At 36.9% G+C, this 17,995-nt stretch overlaps 2 protein-coding genes across 5 annotated transcripts in view; both read right to left on the reverse strand.

Moving 5' to 3' along the window:
- The window catches only part of LOC143303315 (uncharacterized), a 277,255-nt gene that overhangs the window by 223,184 nt on the left and 36,076 nt on the right, over nucleotides 1-17,995 (reverse strand). The window lies entirely within an intron of this gene.
- The window catches only part of LOC143303316 (uncharacterized), a 57,463-nt gene that overhangs the window by 3,256 nt on the left and 36,212 nt on the right, over nucleotides 1-17,995 (reverse strand). For 2 of the 4 annotated variants that reach the window (XM_076622623.1, XM_076622622.1), the window contains 3 exons: nucleotides 6,126-6,342; nucleotides 3,522-3,791; nucleotides 1,756-1,840 (listed from right to left, as the gene is read on the reverse strand). In XM_076622623.1, the coding sequence (XP_076478738.1) occupies nucleotides 1,756-1,772 (17 nt within the window). In that variant the 5' untranslated portion in view covers nucleotides 1,773-1,840; nucleotides 3,522-3,791; nucleotides 6,126-6,342. The remainder of the gene's footprint in view (nucleotides 1-1,755; nucleotides 1,841-3,521; nucleotides 3,792-6,125; nucleotides 6,343-17,995) is intronic. The other 2 variants (XM_076622625.1, XM_076622624.1) reach the window with 2 other exon arrangements.

A 17,995-nucleotide genomic window follows, 5' to 3' on the forward strand; every position in this document is an offset into this window, starting at 1 on the left:
CGTTCAGGAATAGTAAAATTTGTTTGATCGCGTTCTTTTCGGTCTCTGTGAAACTGTCGTCGCCTATACTTATCTTTTCGTTTATATGAATAATTTCGTTTAATTTAGTTAACCATTCGATTCTGTCGTAATTTCCTAGCTCTGTTTTGAATAATTGATAGAAAGATTTACGGTTCGGAGTCATTTTGAGAATTTTGGGTAACGCGTCGGTAGATTTTTCCCAATCGTGATATTTTTTATCGAGTTCTATGTTCAAATTTTCGCGTCGTCTGGTCAGAACATGTATTCTAGATAGTGCGTCGGCTGCAGTATTATCTTTTCCTTTCGTGTATTCTATGTCGTATTCGTATTCTTCTAGTTCTAATCGCCATCTCATCAAGCGTGATGAGGGGTCTTTGCAATTCTGTAACCATTTTAGTGCTTGGTGATCGGTTCGGATGAGGAATTTCCGTCCTAACAGATATTGTCGGAGGCGTTTCACGGCCCATACTATTGCTAAAAGTTCTTTTTCTGTAGTGGAATAATTTCGTTCCGGTGGGTTTAGAGTTCGCGAGATATAACAACATGGATGTCCGTCCTGTGATAAGATTGCACCTATACCTTCGTTACTGGCGTCAGTCGTTAATGTGAATGGTTTCGCAAAGTCTGGGAATTTTAGTACGGGTGATGAACAGAGTTTGTCTTTTAATGTCTGGAATGCTTCCTGGGTTTTATCTGTCCAATGAAATGGTGTCTCCTTTTTTGTAAGTTCGGTCAATGGTTTCGCGATCTTAGAAAAGTTTCTGATGAACTTACGGTAATAACCTGCTAGTCCTAAGAACGATTTGATGTCTGTGGGATTACGTGGCTGTTTGAAATTGCTAACGGCTTCTAATTTTTTGGGATTTGGCTTTACACCTTCGGCGGTTACTATATGTCCAAGATATTCTAATTCTGGTTTGAGAAATTCGCATTTGTCCGGCTGTATTTTGAGTCCGAGTTCGCGTAGGCGTTGCAATACTATCGCGAGGTTGCTATTGTGCCCTTCAATCGACTGTCCGAATATTATAATGTCGTCTAAATATACGAAGCAATGTTTATTTATGAGTCTTCTTAGCGCGGTATCCATCATGCGTTGAAATGTTGCAGGTGCATTCTTTAAACCGAATGGCATCCTATTGTAATGATAGTGTCCTTGTGGTGTGGAGAATGCTGTGTACTTTTTAGAGTCTATGTCCATTGGGATTTGGTGGAATCCGGAGGATAAATCGAGGGCTGAGAAGAATTTTGCGTTGCCTAGTTGGGATAGTATGTCGTCTATGTCAGGTAATGGATATGCGTCCTGGTCAGTTAGTTCGTTTATTTTTCTGAAGTCTATTACAATTCGCCATTTCTGTTTCCCTGAGGCGTCTGCCTTTTTTGGTACTACCCAGACTGGTGAATTGTAAGGAGAATCAGATGGTTCTATAATGTTCTTTTGTAGCATTTCGTCCATTTGTCGTTTGATTTCTTCTTTATGGCATTCAGGCGGTCGGTAAGATTTTGTGTTAATGATTTTATTTTCTTTTAACGTTATTGTGTGTTTAGCAAGATTAGTGCATGGTAATAAGTCGGTCTCTAGATTGAATACGTCGAGGTAGAACAGCAATATCTTTTCGATTGGTTCACGGAGAGTTTTCTCTATATGCGAAAGTCTAACTAAATCTTTAAACGTGGAGACTTGATCATACGTATTTGAATTTTCGATAAAATTAGTCATTTTGGCTGGGCACTCACCACCATTGATAAAGCATATCGTTGTCGGTTTTCCTTCCAGGTAGACTGTTTTTGACACTGCTTATTTTGGAGGTACGTCGTTTTCCTGTTGCAATAAAAGTATATTATTGTCAAGTTTTAATTGTTGATTCGAGAGTTCAAATTTGAATTTATAATTCAATATAAATTATATAATTGGAAAGTTGTCTTCTACCACAAAAAATTCTAGAGTTTTGCCAAATAGTTTTATCAAAGCGTGTTCGTTGGTTTTAAATTTAGAGTGTCCCATCGAGAATTTCCGTTCTTTTGTTATTCTTAGTCGTAATACGCATCTTCGCTTGAGTATATTAATTCCTGCTCCGCTGTCAATGAGGAATTTATGTCGCTGTCCGTCGGATCGTAAAAGTACTGTGGGTAGTGTTCCTGTTGTGGCGTTAATTCGTAGGTCTGGTCTATTGGTTCCTCTATTTCTTCCTTGTGTGTCTCGAGATTGTGGACTGCTGGTGGTCTCGGAAATTGGCTGGGTGTTCGAAAATTTTTACATTGACTGGAGACATGTCCGATTTGGTTGCATTTGAAGCATTTTAATTGTGTCCTTTGGGCAAGTGGTATTTGTTCGGTTTGTCGGAAGCTTCTTGGCATTGGATTGGGTGTTGGAGTTGGTTTTTTAGTGATCGGATTAGGATTATTGGTTGTTAGTCGTTGCTGCTCAGGAAGTCGTAATCGTTCTATTGGTTTTAGTCGTCGATTTCGATCTTCCCTGAAGAATCGCTCGATGTCGGTGGCTTTCTTTTCGGCTTCAAGGATATTGTATGGTGGATTGGCGAGTAGTAATTGTCCTATTTCGCCTTTCAGGCCTCGGATAAAATCGATCACGGAGTCTTTTAAAATCCTGTCGTTCATAGCTCGTCTAGTAATTTCGTCACGGTATTCGTTCGTTATACTGTATTGTAACTTATTGAGTGCTCTGCGGAATCTGATGATATAACTTTGCACACTTTCGTCGTGACGCTGTCTCGTTTCGCGTAGCTGGTCTTGATGTTCTCTAACAGAGTCTTGGGTGGCTACGTTTCGTCTTAGGGCATCGTACAGGTGTCCGTATTCGTATATCGATATATTGCAGATGGCCATTGCGGCTTTACCCGTGATTTTCCCGATTTTGATCATTTTTAATAGTAGCGTGGGTTCGCTACACATGGCTCGTAATTCGCGTACTTCGCGTATGAATTCTTCTACTCCGATATTGTCTTCGCCGTTTAATTGCGGAATACATACTATCGCGTCTTTGGCCCGTAAGCTCGGAGAGGCGAATTGCGGTGGACGGTCTTCGTAAGAGGGATGGTTGAATTCTTCTGTTCGAATTGGAACGCATGGTGGGGAAGTTCTATCTCTCGCGGCAACAGATTCGTCCATAGTAATAAGGGAGCCTAGTTCTGTAGTAGCGTCGCGTCCTATTTTTATTTTAGAGATATTTTTGCCTAATAGTTCTATTTCCGCTGCACGCTTCTTATTTTCACTGTCGGCCGTCCGTTGTGTCTCTTCTACACGTTGCGCAAGAATTTCAATTTGTTTTTGTATTACGTCGAGTATGGCACGAATCGAATTGTCCGTACCTCCGTTTGTAGAAACGGTTTCAATAGTTTCGACTTTGTCTTTTCGTGATGTGGGCATGATTCTAATTGAGCTTATTGATTCTGAACTACTGTTGCTATTTGAACTCGAAGCGCTTGAGAAACTGGGTTTTCTCACACGGTATCGTGAAAATGAATCCAGATTTTTCAGCTTACCGTAGTAGCTATGACCGTTGAGGAGTATCAGGGATGTTTCCTCTCTGGTTGGTTCTAGATTCCGAATCTTATTCGTAGGCTTGCTCTGCGCTGACCGTAGTCCTCTCGTCTAGTTTCACCGTAATGGAACGTTGAAAGTTGCTGCAGGGCTTCGTAGTAGCAAAGATTCGCACTGGGTCCGTTGATCCTTCGATCTTCAATGATGCGCGTACGCCGAAATCGTAATTTCGTTTGCACTGAAGTGAATAGATCCTGGCAGGATCGCTAAAACTGTCGTGTAAAATTAAGGTAAAAAGTAAGGAACTTGTTAATTTCCGAAAAGGAGATAAAGTTCTTTTTATTTTTTACTCAATTTATACAATTTTTTCGGTTCGCGATGATACACTTTCGATACTTGGATTAGTTAAGAATTTTTTTATTAGACTGACTGGATGATTTTGAAGGGAGCATTTATATTCTTCCATTCGTTGGAGTGGGAGAAGGTTTTGTTTATACTTAGTGTAAAATTCGGAGAACGGCTGGAGTGATCGAATGCCACTCAGGCGGCTGAGAACGGGTGCTGACCGGACGGTCACACGCGATAAGGCGTTCGGAATTTCGGTTTGTTATATACAGTTGCTCGAATTTCGTCTGTGACACGCCAGCCGCCGCGGTACATCTAACGAACGTACGCTAGTGGGGATGGCGCTGGGCAACGAATGGAAGAATCTGTACGATCAAACACTCTATCCGCATGCGACTGATATCGTTGTATTCCAACATTTAGCTATGTTTAATATAGAACACCTGCGTCCCATATATAATATAGTTTATATGTAAATATAATACAGCTTCATTGACGGTATCCAAAAATTTTTTTTTTTAGGCACGGATTGGCTTGGTCTTTGATCAGAACGTCGGCTATTATACTCGATAAATTTTCATTATCCCTCGTGTCATCAATTTCGCGGCACGGAAATTCATCGTTGCTCGAACCACGCGAAAAATATCCAGGCCAAAGGAACGAACGAGAGAGAGTGAGAGGGAGAGAGAGGGGGGGCAGGAGGAAATGGAAGAAGAAAAATGCGAGAGAAATAAAAGGGAGGAGACCGAAAAGAGAGCTGTTCGTATTAGGTCGGTGAGGTACGTATAGACGACTTTGAAGTGGGTACATGAATAAAAAATATGCCGCTAACACGCGTCGACCTATTTCGGCTTCTTTCTTCTTACTTTCTTGTAACCATGAATATTAAAACGCGTATAGTTCGTGAAATGTTAAGGGCCAGTTATCGAGTAGAAATTTTTAAGGAATTAATCGATACATCGATTCTGTTTTGTCTTTCGCTTTTCTTACGAATTTCAATAACTTTGAAGGAAAGCAATCTTTCGTTTATATTTAAATTTAATTAGAAGCATCGTAATATAGACAAAAATTATGTTCCATTATGTAATATGGAAAAACGTGTAAAATATTCGAGGAATAGTACTCGATATAATATTATCCAGTGCTATTATCGAGTATTATTTAAATTATATCTATAAAAATATTAATTTGCATATTCAACCTACAGCATAAGCGATATACAAAAGTATTAGAATACAAAAACATTAAGGGATTAATAAACATGAAAGTTTATATTATGAAATAATTCATCTCTTCTAGGTGACGCTTTTAATATGTTATTAATCATGTCAAGTACTGTTTTATTATTATGTTATGAGATGTAAATGGTGGGTGGGAATGACAGGGGATGAATGGGATTATATCATTGAGCAGAACATTTTGATAAGTTACGACAAGAGGTATTTATAACTTCCAGCACTAAGTAATAGTACAGTAATGCATGGGAAAGATAAAATGATGAACATTGTATTTTTCTCATTGTACCTTAGAAGTTTGAACAGTGTTTATGATTTTTTTAAATGACCAATATACGTAATCGACATATACAATTCAAAATTCTTTCTAAAATCTAAATGTAAGCACAAACACTTGCGTCTATCAAAAATGTCAAACTTCTGATGAAGATTCTTTCCACAGGTGAAACACAAGCGAGGAATTGAAACTTTCATTTCACTTTCCAATCCTAAACTTCACTTTTCATTCACTGCCAGAGCAACAAGTTCAGAGGATTCATTCATGCCTCGAAACAGTAGAAAGTAGGGGAAAAAGAGCGGGCACAAAGTGGGACAAAGGACACGTATAAATTAGAATATATTCATTTTGCTACGATTACTGCACAGAAAATAATCGATTCGAACTGACCAGCAGTCTCCTCGTATTTAAATTGCTACAATCAATCAGATCAAATAAAAAAGAATCGGACAAAGCTAAGGAAAGGACCGAAGACGCACAAAAATCAGAATAAATTTTATAATTATTCGATAGACAATGATCGAGCGAAACTCAACGTCGACGGTCTTGCGTATAAATTCAATAAAGGATGGACGATGCAAATTTATCAACAGTATCCTCGCATAAAAGTTCCTCACCTTTTTGACCAAGTAAGAAACAACGCGAAATGAAGAAAAGAAATTACACACAGAAATAAATTAGAATGATTTCTTGTAACTACATTTAGCGTCACGATGATTTCATAGAAGATATAGTGGATTTAAACTCACCGATGGCACCGAACTCAATGTCTTCACGTTGGAATTCCACCCTTTCGAGCAGGTTGGATGAACACTCGTATGGAGCGCAACTGGTACTGAGCTGTGGCGAAACTAGGTTGTGGTGCTCCTTCTCCACCACTTGTTCGCTTGCCAGCAGTTTCCAACTATGTCGAGCACGATGCGCAACCTCGAATATTTATGCAACCCTCCCCACCAGCAGGACGAGCTGTTCGAAACGAAAATTGTTTCAGGACTCGGAAAGTTTTCCCCTTCTCTTCCGACATTCACCTATCCGCGCTTCGGCTCGTTTCCTCCCCAGCCACCGACAAATCTTTTCTCATGCAAATAAACGAACGATTGGTATTTTGAACGCGGAACTCCCGTGGTTGGCTTAGTAGAGTTAAATATGGGAGGGACTTCAGGTTTGTTGACGTCAGGTACGTTCCTTGATGCGTGATGGTAATTTTAGACTGACGCAAATTGTTCTTCTTGGGCTGCTTGTTTTCGCAAATAAACTTTTATGATTGACGAAAGCGCAAAATGAGATTTCGGGGAAGGGGGAGGTCTGTAGAATTTTGAACATAATTGAAAAATGTAGGTATTTCATAATTTTATGGACAGGATGTATATGGAATGGATGTGGATGGTAACTGATGGTACAAGCGGAAAGGGGGCGAAAGAAGTCGAAAATATAGAATAAAAATTTTTTTCTTAATTTTTCCATCGAGACAACGATCTACAGTGAGATCCGTTATAACGAGATAAGATTCAAAGTTGATTTACTCGAAAACAAAGCCTCGAACGAAAGATTTCTATTCTATATTTTCTTTTTTCGCGTAGAATCACCCCCTTTCCGCTTGTACCGCCAGTTACCAACCACCCTGTATATTCGTACGTGAAGCTAGTCTAAAGTCTATTATTATAAATACTAAATGTACAGAAAATCGGTTAGGTGTTCGAACTGTAAGACATATCCAAGTAAAATCATATATCTAAAAAGACGAGATTCTATGTTTTTTGTTTCGAGGAAATAGGAATAATTTCTGAATTTCGCCACTGGTAATTAGTGGTACACAAAGTTGGTAAAAACAAATCAAACAGATGTTATATTCAAATACGATTGCTCACGTGCAGCGGATGCCTGGCAGCCGCAGTAGAGCGTGCCGGTCTATGGTCAGACGCGTGCAAACAGGCGGAAACACAAATTAACAGTAACAGCTTAATCTTAAATCTTCCTACACCTTAACACATCGTTACAATTCCACGTATTTGCCCTTTCGAGTTCTCATTTATTCTATTAAAAAGTTTCTTTAAAATTCTGATCACTGAATTAATTGATTATACATAATCTATAAAATTTAATTTTTTTTTTGTAACCATCAAAAAACACGATGTCTATGTTAAAATACCGTTAGGCAAAAAACAGTTTCTGCGACCATTATCATCGTTATCATGCGAACACAGTCTCATGGTAATATACCTCTCGCATTTGCATAAAAAGGCATTTTTAATATTTATCTAATATTATAAATACTTATGATGAATTTTTTTTTTTGCAGTAATCTGCTTCAGAAAACCTTACGTTACTTATTTATCAAAAATTCCTGATTTAAAGACGTGGTACTCCGTTACGAATATTCTTCGTTCACTCGACGAAATCCTTACACTTCCAAAATTATAAATCAGAGAATAAAAATATTTCATCTGTCGGAGATGAAAGAACACCGGAGCCTTTGGAACTTTGGATAACCCCGCAACATTGTAACCTAGAGTCTACTATAGCAGTAATTAAACAATTGTAGTTATTTAATCCGATTGTAATTGTTCGAGATTGGTGATAGTGAGCTCTGGCTCGAGGCGACAGTCTGTCGCCCAACGTAGCCGCGGCCAAGGGATGAACGCTTTGTTTAACAAAGGTATGGAGTAATCCTATAGCTCAAAAGCTTAAAATCCTATACCTTAAAAGAAATATTCGTGGCGACACGTGACAGTAAATATTCCAACGGTTTTTGTCCCGTGGCTCGCCACGCGCAGACCCTATTCCTGGAGTAAGATAATTGCCAGATGTCGATGCGTCTCCACAGTATATGTTCAGCTAGCTCGAGGGCTCGTTATAAATCTTAAGATTTAGTCAACTAAAGTCCATCAAACAGGCAAACAATCTTTGTCCCCACTACGGGAAAATAGGGGAGACCAATTTTTCAACGAGCGGCGTCTCCCACTAGCAACTTCCCCTCGAAAACAGCCAGCATCTTTTTCTAACCACCGGTATAGAGATTGACCAATTAGCGGCAACGACAATTTCCCTTACTTTCTGAACGGAGGCTTTTCTCGACGAATCCGATCTCGTGTCCTTAGACACGCCCCAATATAGTTTTCCTCCGTGGTATCATCGGGACGGGAAAGTCATTCTCGCTCGCGATCTCATCGACTAAAGAGTAACATCTTCGCGATCAGTGATTATTTCACGTTTTAACCAGACTTAGACTTTGTGAGTACGTCCTTTTGTCATCCCGTTGGCCGCGGCTACGTTGGGCGACAGACTGTCGCCTCGAGCCAGAGATCACTATCACCTATCTCGAACAATTACAATCGGATTGAATAACTACAATTGTTTAATTACTGTTTTAGTAGACTCTAGGTTACAATGTTGCGGGGTTATCCAAAGTTCCAAAGGCTCCGGTGTTCTTTTATCTCCGACAGGTGTTCTTTCATCTCCGACACATCGATTTCCAATCTGTCTTGAATAGATCGATAAAATCGCGAAGGTGAAAATTTGTATGACCCACGAATATAATTCCAATCGAATTGCCATGAATATTTGATCCGTAAATCGCGTGAAGGTACTTGTAACTCACGCTGGGATGATCCGCGTGAGCGAATTCATCATCACGCGAGATTCCCTCGCAACGCGTTTTCATGTAACGCTATATCCATCGCGTAAACGTGGCCACGTGAACAGGGGAAGGCGGCGAGTGTACGTTAAATATTATGCCGTAGTTGGGTTGGTTAATTGGTCAGAGCAAGCCAGTTAGTTTCATTACGTTATCTCCATCTTCGTGGGTTTCGCACAATGGAGGCCTCTTCCAGTATCGGGGCCACTAGGCCTGCGTGCGTTCTAGAGCCTCTTTATCCGAACGAGACCGATTCCTCGATCGAATTCTATCGTTCTCCATAGTTTCCTGCTTTCTTTTTCGTATTTTTCATATTTCGATGAGACATGGATTTTAGTAAATGATTTTTTTGACGTATTAGTATGACGTATTACGTAAATAATTTGGAATTTCTTATGTAAACTATAACTGGTGCATAAACACGTTGCGTAAACTTGGCTTAATTACTGGTTTGTGATAATTCATATGTTCTAATTTTACCGATGAAAATTATATCATCCAGAAAATATGACATTCAAACGCTGATTTCAATGACTGCATCTTCCGAGATGACAGACAACCGTCTGTGTAACTTAAGAACATTTTTTTAGATATAGCGCGAGTTTGAGCTAATTCTGACTGCGAACTGAAGCAATTAGTTATACATATCGTAGCAAATATTTATTGTTTAATATCCACTATTACACTACACACTGTACGATGCGAACAATCGGATGAATTTCCAACTCAATAGCAGTATTGTTTAATCTTAAAGCTGATACAAACGTATTACACATATCGCTGACGTAGTCGACTGCATATGTGCATAGATGAAGTATTATGACAGAATTACCGATACGTATTATGCGAGGATAGGGAACACCATTGGAAATGTCATTGCATGTTAAGAATAACATTGTATTGCGACAAAGAAAAGGCATCTATAAGAAATGAGCAGAATTACACAAGCAAAAGCTACATAAATCTCAGATGTATCAAATAAATTCCTTAAAACATGTACGATGAATATATTACGAACACTCTTAAAAAAAGTTCTTTTCAATAAGCTTGAACGCATAATTTTTCGATTCTATTTCCCAGTCCCTCTCATATAACCTCTTTTCCAACATACAACTAAACTACTCAATCTTCCATTTCCTAGCCCGACTTGTAAACTGTTTCCCAGCTTCTCTGCAAGCCTCTCTTCCATCGTATAACCCTCTTCAGTCCTCTTTTTCGATCAGACTTTACTCGAATACAAAAATGCTTATCGTGACAACACATCGTTATACTATTCGCGTGAGAATCAAATTTGATCAAGGATATTTATGTAAATTTACACCTTCGTGTATCAAAGACATTATTTAGATGAGAGAAAAAAAGAAAAAATATGTCAAAAGGCAAAGTTTATACTTTAATGAATGATCAACGAAATAGATTGTAAGCAGAAATTTGTTTATTTACCAAATATTCTGGAACATTATAAAGAATACATTTTTGTATATTAGGAGCGTCTTACGGATTTTCTCGTTTCTAAATTTCCTATAGATGGATAAAACTCCACACTAATGTTCTATCTATGCACATTAATGTCTCAATGAAAATTAATATTTTTACATTGGGTAGGTATTAGGAGAAATGTTGAGATTAACAAGAATAAATTATGCAAAAGATCGCTATGAAGAACGACATCTTTTTATGTAGCACCGAATCCATCGAAAAATAGAATATTTTTATGATGCAGTAATGATTTTTATTCAAAGCTTCTCTAGTTTCTCAAAAATGCATAGAATGTACGTTGCATAACCATCTATCAACCACGCGTAATAAGTATATGGTAGATAGTAGCAACGACAATATGGAACAAGTTTACTATAGAAAATTAGATCTCCTCGTAGAGGATCGTGCGTTTTAAAAATCACAATGCTTTCGACATTCGTTGAATGTTCTCATCGAAAGCCTTTTCAACTGCCCGCGAACGTTTAAAAATCCACACAATCTAATAATCGACTCGAGTCAGCGAATAACGAAGATCATAACTTTATCTTGCATTTTTCGATCGAAAAAAGAAAAGAAGCAAAGAAGGTGAACGTAACGAAAAAGAATAAAGAGGATAAGAAGCGCGTGCACGAGAATTACGCGAGCTTCGAAAGATCGTGGAGGGCATCGTTAATGACCCACTCTAAGTGGCGAAGAATTACACGCTGGCACGCTCTCCACGTACCCTGATCGAATGCAGGGCCTCTAAAATGCTGAACTACGTCCGCAAGTTTTGTTATCGTTGCCAGAGCGAGGTGACAGAGCTTTAGTGCAAGGTTAGTCGGCGATGAGTGAAGTGGCAATCCTCTGCACGGCCATTATTCTTCGGTAGCGGCTAGGACCAGAAAGGATTTCGTTCGAATTCCTGTCGTGAGTACATTGCTTCATCGGTACATTGGATGGAATATTTCTAAAAACCGACGTTCCTACGCGTCGATTTCGGTTCCTTTCTCTCTGATGTCTCTACATCATTTACGCACGTAGCGAGTCTTCTGGATTTACAGTTTGTCCAAACTATTTCTCATTAAGAATCTCTAAGAAAGTGAATATGATATGGTGTCTTTCTCTCAAGACTATCGGTTTTCTTTATCCTCGATCGAGTCGTTAAAAGTTTGTCTTAGATATTTTATGCAAAGATTGTCAAGAGAAATGTTATCACATTTACTTGTAGGATTTTAGTATTCGAATTATGAAGGTTTAATATGTGTAAAAATATATGTACACATTTTAAAAACCTGTTAAGCTATAGCTACATCGAATTACTCCTAGTAATTTTTGTTTTGAAACGATAAATTTGTCAGTGGTAATTTTCTTCAGTTCGATAGAATTCTGATGTAAAAGTTTTCTAACAGAACACAAAGTCCTGAACTGACTTTCTCTTAAATTCTTGAATTTTATTACAAATGTTTGATCAATAGCGTAAATAATTATGATTGAAGCGATATAACGAAAACCGTAACAATTTTGCCAATTGTAATGTACAAACGAAAAATCGGTCTGTGTCATTTTAATAGATTTAGCAATCTTAGTGTTGAGAGGGTGGTTTTTCATTTCTTTGTTTTAGCGGGGTAAATATAAGAGAACTGTAAGTCGTTAGCTTAGTGGAAGCGCGTTTCGCAGAAATAATTAATGCATCTTTCATTCCATTGTATCAAACTGTGATTAATCGCGACGAACGTGCAATTAAGATGTGTACCGGAGAAAAATCTGCTGCATTTAGTTGCGTGAATTCGAGTTAACCCGAGGCAGTGGAGAAATAATCTTATCGATAAATAACACGTAATTTTGTCGTATATTTCATGCCAGGAAACCTTGTTGACTGAAAAATTGTGATTTTCGTAAGTGATAATAAATTTACCAAACAATTTGTTTGTTTCTGATTAGAAAACCGATCGACTTTAAATTCTGAGAGAACGTGTTTCACAAATGATGAAGAATTTTCGAAACAATAGTGGCAAAATCTTTAATTTGATCTCTCAATAAAAAAAATCTGTACTCTCATTATGTTCTTAACTTCGATCGGTTCACACGAATTTAATCTAACAAGTCGTTACTTGGTACTGAAATAAACCAAATTTGCATGCAATCATATGATACAATATTTTAATTATTAATTTTTCATAGAGAGTTTTTCAACGTTTCTTAACTTGAAAACCTAAAAGAACAGTGAAGAGATATCTTCAGTCCTATGTAATTCAAATAAAACACTACAAAATACATTGTTATGGACGCTTGGAAAATTCAAAACAAAGTCCTCCGCGTGAATAGAGATATAGCACACATAGGATTAATCTTTCAATAATTTTCTAATAATATTTACGTATATTCAAAAATATTTCTAACAAATATAATATTAGTAAAATTGTCTACAATTCCAAGAATACATATTTCGCTGAAGATGGTCTCGCGTGAAAGAATTACCTGAATTTAAGTACAAAACAGAAACGAAACAAAAATCCGCGACGGATCAAGTCTAGTGTCCCAGCGAATGGAACTTGAAATCGAATTTGGATTGTTCGCCACGGACACGATTTCCAGGTAAATCGATACATTCTAAAAAGCAAGGAAGCCCGTGGGACGGGACAACAAAAATAAATTGAGAAGATTAATTGCAATTACCACATAGGTCGGGTTACACCATTGTTTGACCGACGTCCCTCCTGAACTTCGAAACTGGGTTGCATAATGCGGTCGAGGCACGAGCTTAACCCTGCATTGGGCTAAAATTTCATACATGCTCGTCAAAGAAAGCCTAGACGATGATAATTACCATTTTCAACTATGAAAATTATCACGGAAACTTAGAATTGCACAGCATTTCTGTCCATCTATTAACACGACGTAACATTTCTTCTTCTAGAAAGAAATTCAGAAGAAAAGATGATTGTGTCTAAAAAAAAAAAAAAAAAATGAAAAATGAAAAACACGAGATTCAGGTTTACGATCATAGAGAGTTTTCACCGTAACGTTGCGTTTACACAATTTTTATGTATTATTTTGCTACTTGGTTCTTAATAAGTTAATCGATGCCGTGACCAAGGGCACTCGAGAAGCAGAGTCGCGAGAATTCGAGACGTAGAGATCGTGCGAGTCAACGAATTTCTCGAGAGAAAAGTTTATTCGCTCGAGAGGAGATAAACTCTTAAACAACATGTAATTTCTTTTCTCTTGTATTTTCCCAGCGTTTCGTTTACTTTCTCTCCCCTTTGATAAAAAGTTACGATAGTTGACATGGTTCAGCATTTTGAAACATCTGAGTTTTAATTGACAGGTTTCTCGATCGAAGAATATTAAATGGAGAACCTTTTAATTGAAAAGACGTTGGGTTTTTAAAATCACTGAGGAGCTTGTTTCAACTTCTGAAACTTTTCGGTCGGGATAGATTTTTGGAAAGTAATTTTAATTGATACGCTTGTACTTCGCTTAGTATACTACACCACCTGGAATATTTTCAATTGGATTTTTTATTGCAAAAATTTATTAATATTGAGAAAACTTTATTCTGCAACTGCATTCTCTTATACAAATATTTCTTCTTCATTTGCTACCCACCTCATTCTACAAATATTTCTCCACGATAATTTTGTAGCTCACTCTCTCTTATAAATTTGTTCAAATAATTAATATACGCGGGCAGTAGTCAAACGAAATCCATCTGTCACTCCATTTGATTATTTTACAAATTTCCATTTAATATTAAGGGGACAAATATTTAATTCGTTATTTTCACGATTTATGCTAAGGATCGCGCTACATCAAAACTTTCAGTTCGTAATGTACGTCAATTTTAATGTCATCTGAAGGTTGGAATTATTCTGTATTCCTATCTCATTTAAAATTTAAACTCCACTCTGTAGCATTAATTTGCAGCAGAGACAGCGAATGTATGTAGTAGTCATCTTATCCGTATGCTACAGCGTTCAGCGAATTTGCAACTCGTTGATCTAAGCGACACACAACAAGTATTTTGTTTTAGCAGCATTGCCATTCGTTTCAACTTCATCTGAGCGAATGGAAAATCCACGTTCGATCAAAGGAAATATGGTGCGCGAGTTATTCAATTAATTGTCGTATTTATTGATAGTTTAATTAGTTTGCACATTTTCTTTATTTTCACCACAAATTCTGACCAGTTACAGCCTCCTGTTCTAATGTATTTGAAAAAATTAGTGGTTTTATATACAATTTATATACAATGATAAAATGAGAATATTTTAACGTTAATCGAACAAGCTTTCCTTTTAATCAGTAAAAATTATATCCTCGCGAAAAGTTATGACCATCGATATATTCTACCAATTCACGATATATTACGAGTCGTTAACGAATTAAAGAGCTCGTTTTCAAACATAGATCGTACAAAAATTGTTCATCAACCGAATTTGACGAATCGCCAGGCAATTTCTTTTAATTGAAAAAAAGAAACGCGAGGTCTTTTAATCCACCGAGAAGATTATTCGTACAGTTGTAAAATGTCGAATAGATAAAGATTGTACGCGTCTTGTCTTAAACTCTCATTAGCGTAGGTTGATTCGTGCAGTAAAAAAAAAAAAGGAGGGGAAAATAACTTTGCTAAATTCAACCAGGCAGCTTTCGTCGTATTAAAAGTTTTAGGGTTGTTTTATAATTATTAGCCGAGGTTTGCGACAACGCGACGCAGTTTACAATAGTTCGTCGCAGTTGACAATACTTCAGCAACGCGTAGAATAACAGACGATGAAGAATAGTGGTGCAAAAAAACGAATGATATATTATAACGCATGACGTCATTGATCTGGAAACTCATTAAACGATAGGATTACGGCCATATTCGCGGATTGTATTCGCGACGGATATAAAACGACAAATTCCGTGGATAGGTTCGTTGTAACAACGTCGACCACTTGGACACAATACTCCTTGATTATCCGTGTGATTTTATTCGCGGGCGTGGAATTTCCACGAAAATTCGAAACTGTATGCCACGGTTTCGTAAACCGGTGTTCCATCGCGAAAGTGCTGGATGAAACTGAGTATACAACGTTCAATTCGCGCAATTCTCTTCAATTGACATCATTCCGCCCTATGTTGCATGACGTTTACGTCATGTTTCGAAGAATTTGACATAGGACGGCGCGAACACCATAAATCAATTGTTTGACAGGCGATCGATCGATTTTAAAGTAAGCTTAAACGCCGTTAGATGAACGGCGTCAAGTGAGTTGGCCGTCGTGTCGTCTGCCGGAAATCGAGCTGGCGACACCAGTTTCGCGCTTGTCACGCGCAAGTGTTAGATTGTTTTAAATGGCGTGACGCGGATGACACTTCTGTAATTGTTAAAATTGTTGATTCTTGTCTTTGAGATAACTGGCAAAGAATTGTAAAAGATAGCCTATTGTCAAGAGGAATTTCTCAGGAGTTCGATGGTTCGTTAAGAGGTTCAAGTTGTGCGATTTAGTATTGTTAAACACTGTATTGTGCAACTATTTGCACGTTCATAATGTATATTGATAAATCTAAATGGCGTGACGCGAACTATACTAAATGGCGTAATTGCTAAAATTGTTGGTTTTTGCCTTCGCGATAACTTTGAAAGCTTCCGTGAAAGATAGCGTATCGTCGAAGTCCGAAATTTTTTCAGAAGTTCGCCGTTTCAGAAGTTTTATTTCAACTCGTATACTTTAGGATTTTTACGCGGCTTTATGCAACTATTTGGACTTTTATAATGTGTATTGATAAATTTAAACGTTGTGACGCGAATGGTATTAAATATTATGATTGTTAAATTTGTTGATTCTTTCCTTTAACATAGCTTTAAAAAGCTTCTATAAAAGCTAGCGTATTGTCAAGGTTCCTCAAAAAATCGGAGTTTTGTTGAAGATTCAAACTGGTTTAGGATTCTAAAACATTGGATATTTCTATTTTGAAACATTTTATAGCCGCGTTTTACGTTTAAGATATACTGAATCTTCATTTATATTACAGATTGTATCATTATGCTGTTATACCTTTAAATTACAAGACCGTATCTTCAAGACTAATTATTAATCATCTTAGAATCTCAGGATTCGATCCTTCGACTTTTAAATTACGCTACGGTATTAAATCATATTACATGGTAATAAATTTTACCAACTTGTTGAAATAGCTTGTGCTCTGCGCAAATCAAAATCGTATTATCACTAGATTGATATACAACTAAGTTACTGTATGTCATAGCAACTTTTCAAATCGATCGAAAATCAAAAACGATGCGGTTCGTATCGCGGCAAATAGTATGCCGTGTGTCACAAACATGAAGATCTTGTAGTAGACATTGAAAACTGTGGAAAAATATATATTACGATATTTATATATTATTAATATTATAACATTGCGAAGATATTCGTTGTTGCAATTTAATTACATTAGGGTTGAGTAAATTAAGCTCATTAAATGTCAGTATAAGAAGAGACAAAATTACATTTTAAATTAAGAACATCGATTTCAAAAATCTCTCGATATTTTTTATTTCATTTTTTTTCCTCTTAAACATTATAGATCTTTAACTACAGCGCGTTGCAATGTAATATACTCGCGTTTAATAATTTTGCAGAACGATATCCTACGAATATTAAACCTTAATCGTTTCCTAGAATTAACTCGAATAAATCCAGGAAATCCCTCAGAGCCATTGATAATTGTCTTACCTGGTAGTAAGTACTTTAATTACGAAACATTACATTACATCGACGACTGTTAATGCGTTAACTGAATTATCGTTTATAGACTAGTAAATTAAGTCACCCTACATAGAAATACAAAATTAGATTTTACGTTGAAAGCGTTGATTTTGGAATAATGGGAATAAGGAAAAATACAGTTTAAATTATTAATATAAGAACTACTTCAAGTAAATTCAGATTTGCTTCTGAATAATCATGGTTTTCCCATGCTGAAAAATGATCGAGCAATATGAATAATAAAGAACCATTTCTTAGAATTAAATGAGTTTCTATATTTCATTTTCCTAATATAAAATTTTACCAAATACCAAAATTAATACACTTGGACCTAATTAACTAGTATGATATAATAAATACAATGTTATACTAAATAAATATATTAATAATTACAATGCTAAGTGTATTTCGAAATTATTTCTTATTCCCTTTAACAAAATCCTTGCACCTATCATGTTTTTGCAACAGCCTGTATATACAAGGTGTCTCGTCTTGATCGAGCCAGGCAAATATCTCTTAAACCGTATATTATTCGAAAGAAGTGTTTCTTCGAAAAAAACATAGCTTCGAGATCTCAAGGTGACCTTCGTTTATTCAAATGGATTTCTACATACATTTTTTTCATACGCTATTCGATGGATTTTTTAATTCCCTACAAACCAGTATTAGAGTACTTCAATGGAAAAATGATTAGTTCAAAAGGTATTCCAGCTTCAACCTTGTAAAACTTATCGCATGAAAGACAAGGAAAGATAACACAGCGCAC

Source organism: Bombus vancouverensis, chromosome 11 (assembly GCF_051014615.1).
Source record: "Bombus vancouverensis nearcticus chromosome 11, iyBomVanc1_principal, whole genome shotgun sequence".
NCBI classification, from domain to species: domain Eukaryota; kingdom Metazoa; phylum Arthropoda; class Insecta; order Hymenoptera; family Apidae; genus Bombus; species Bombus vancouverensis.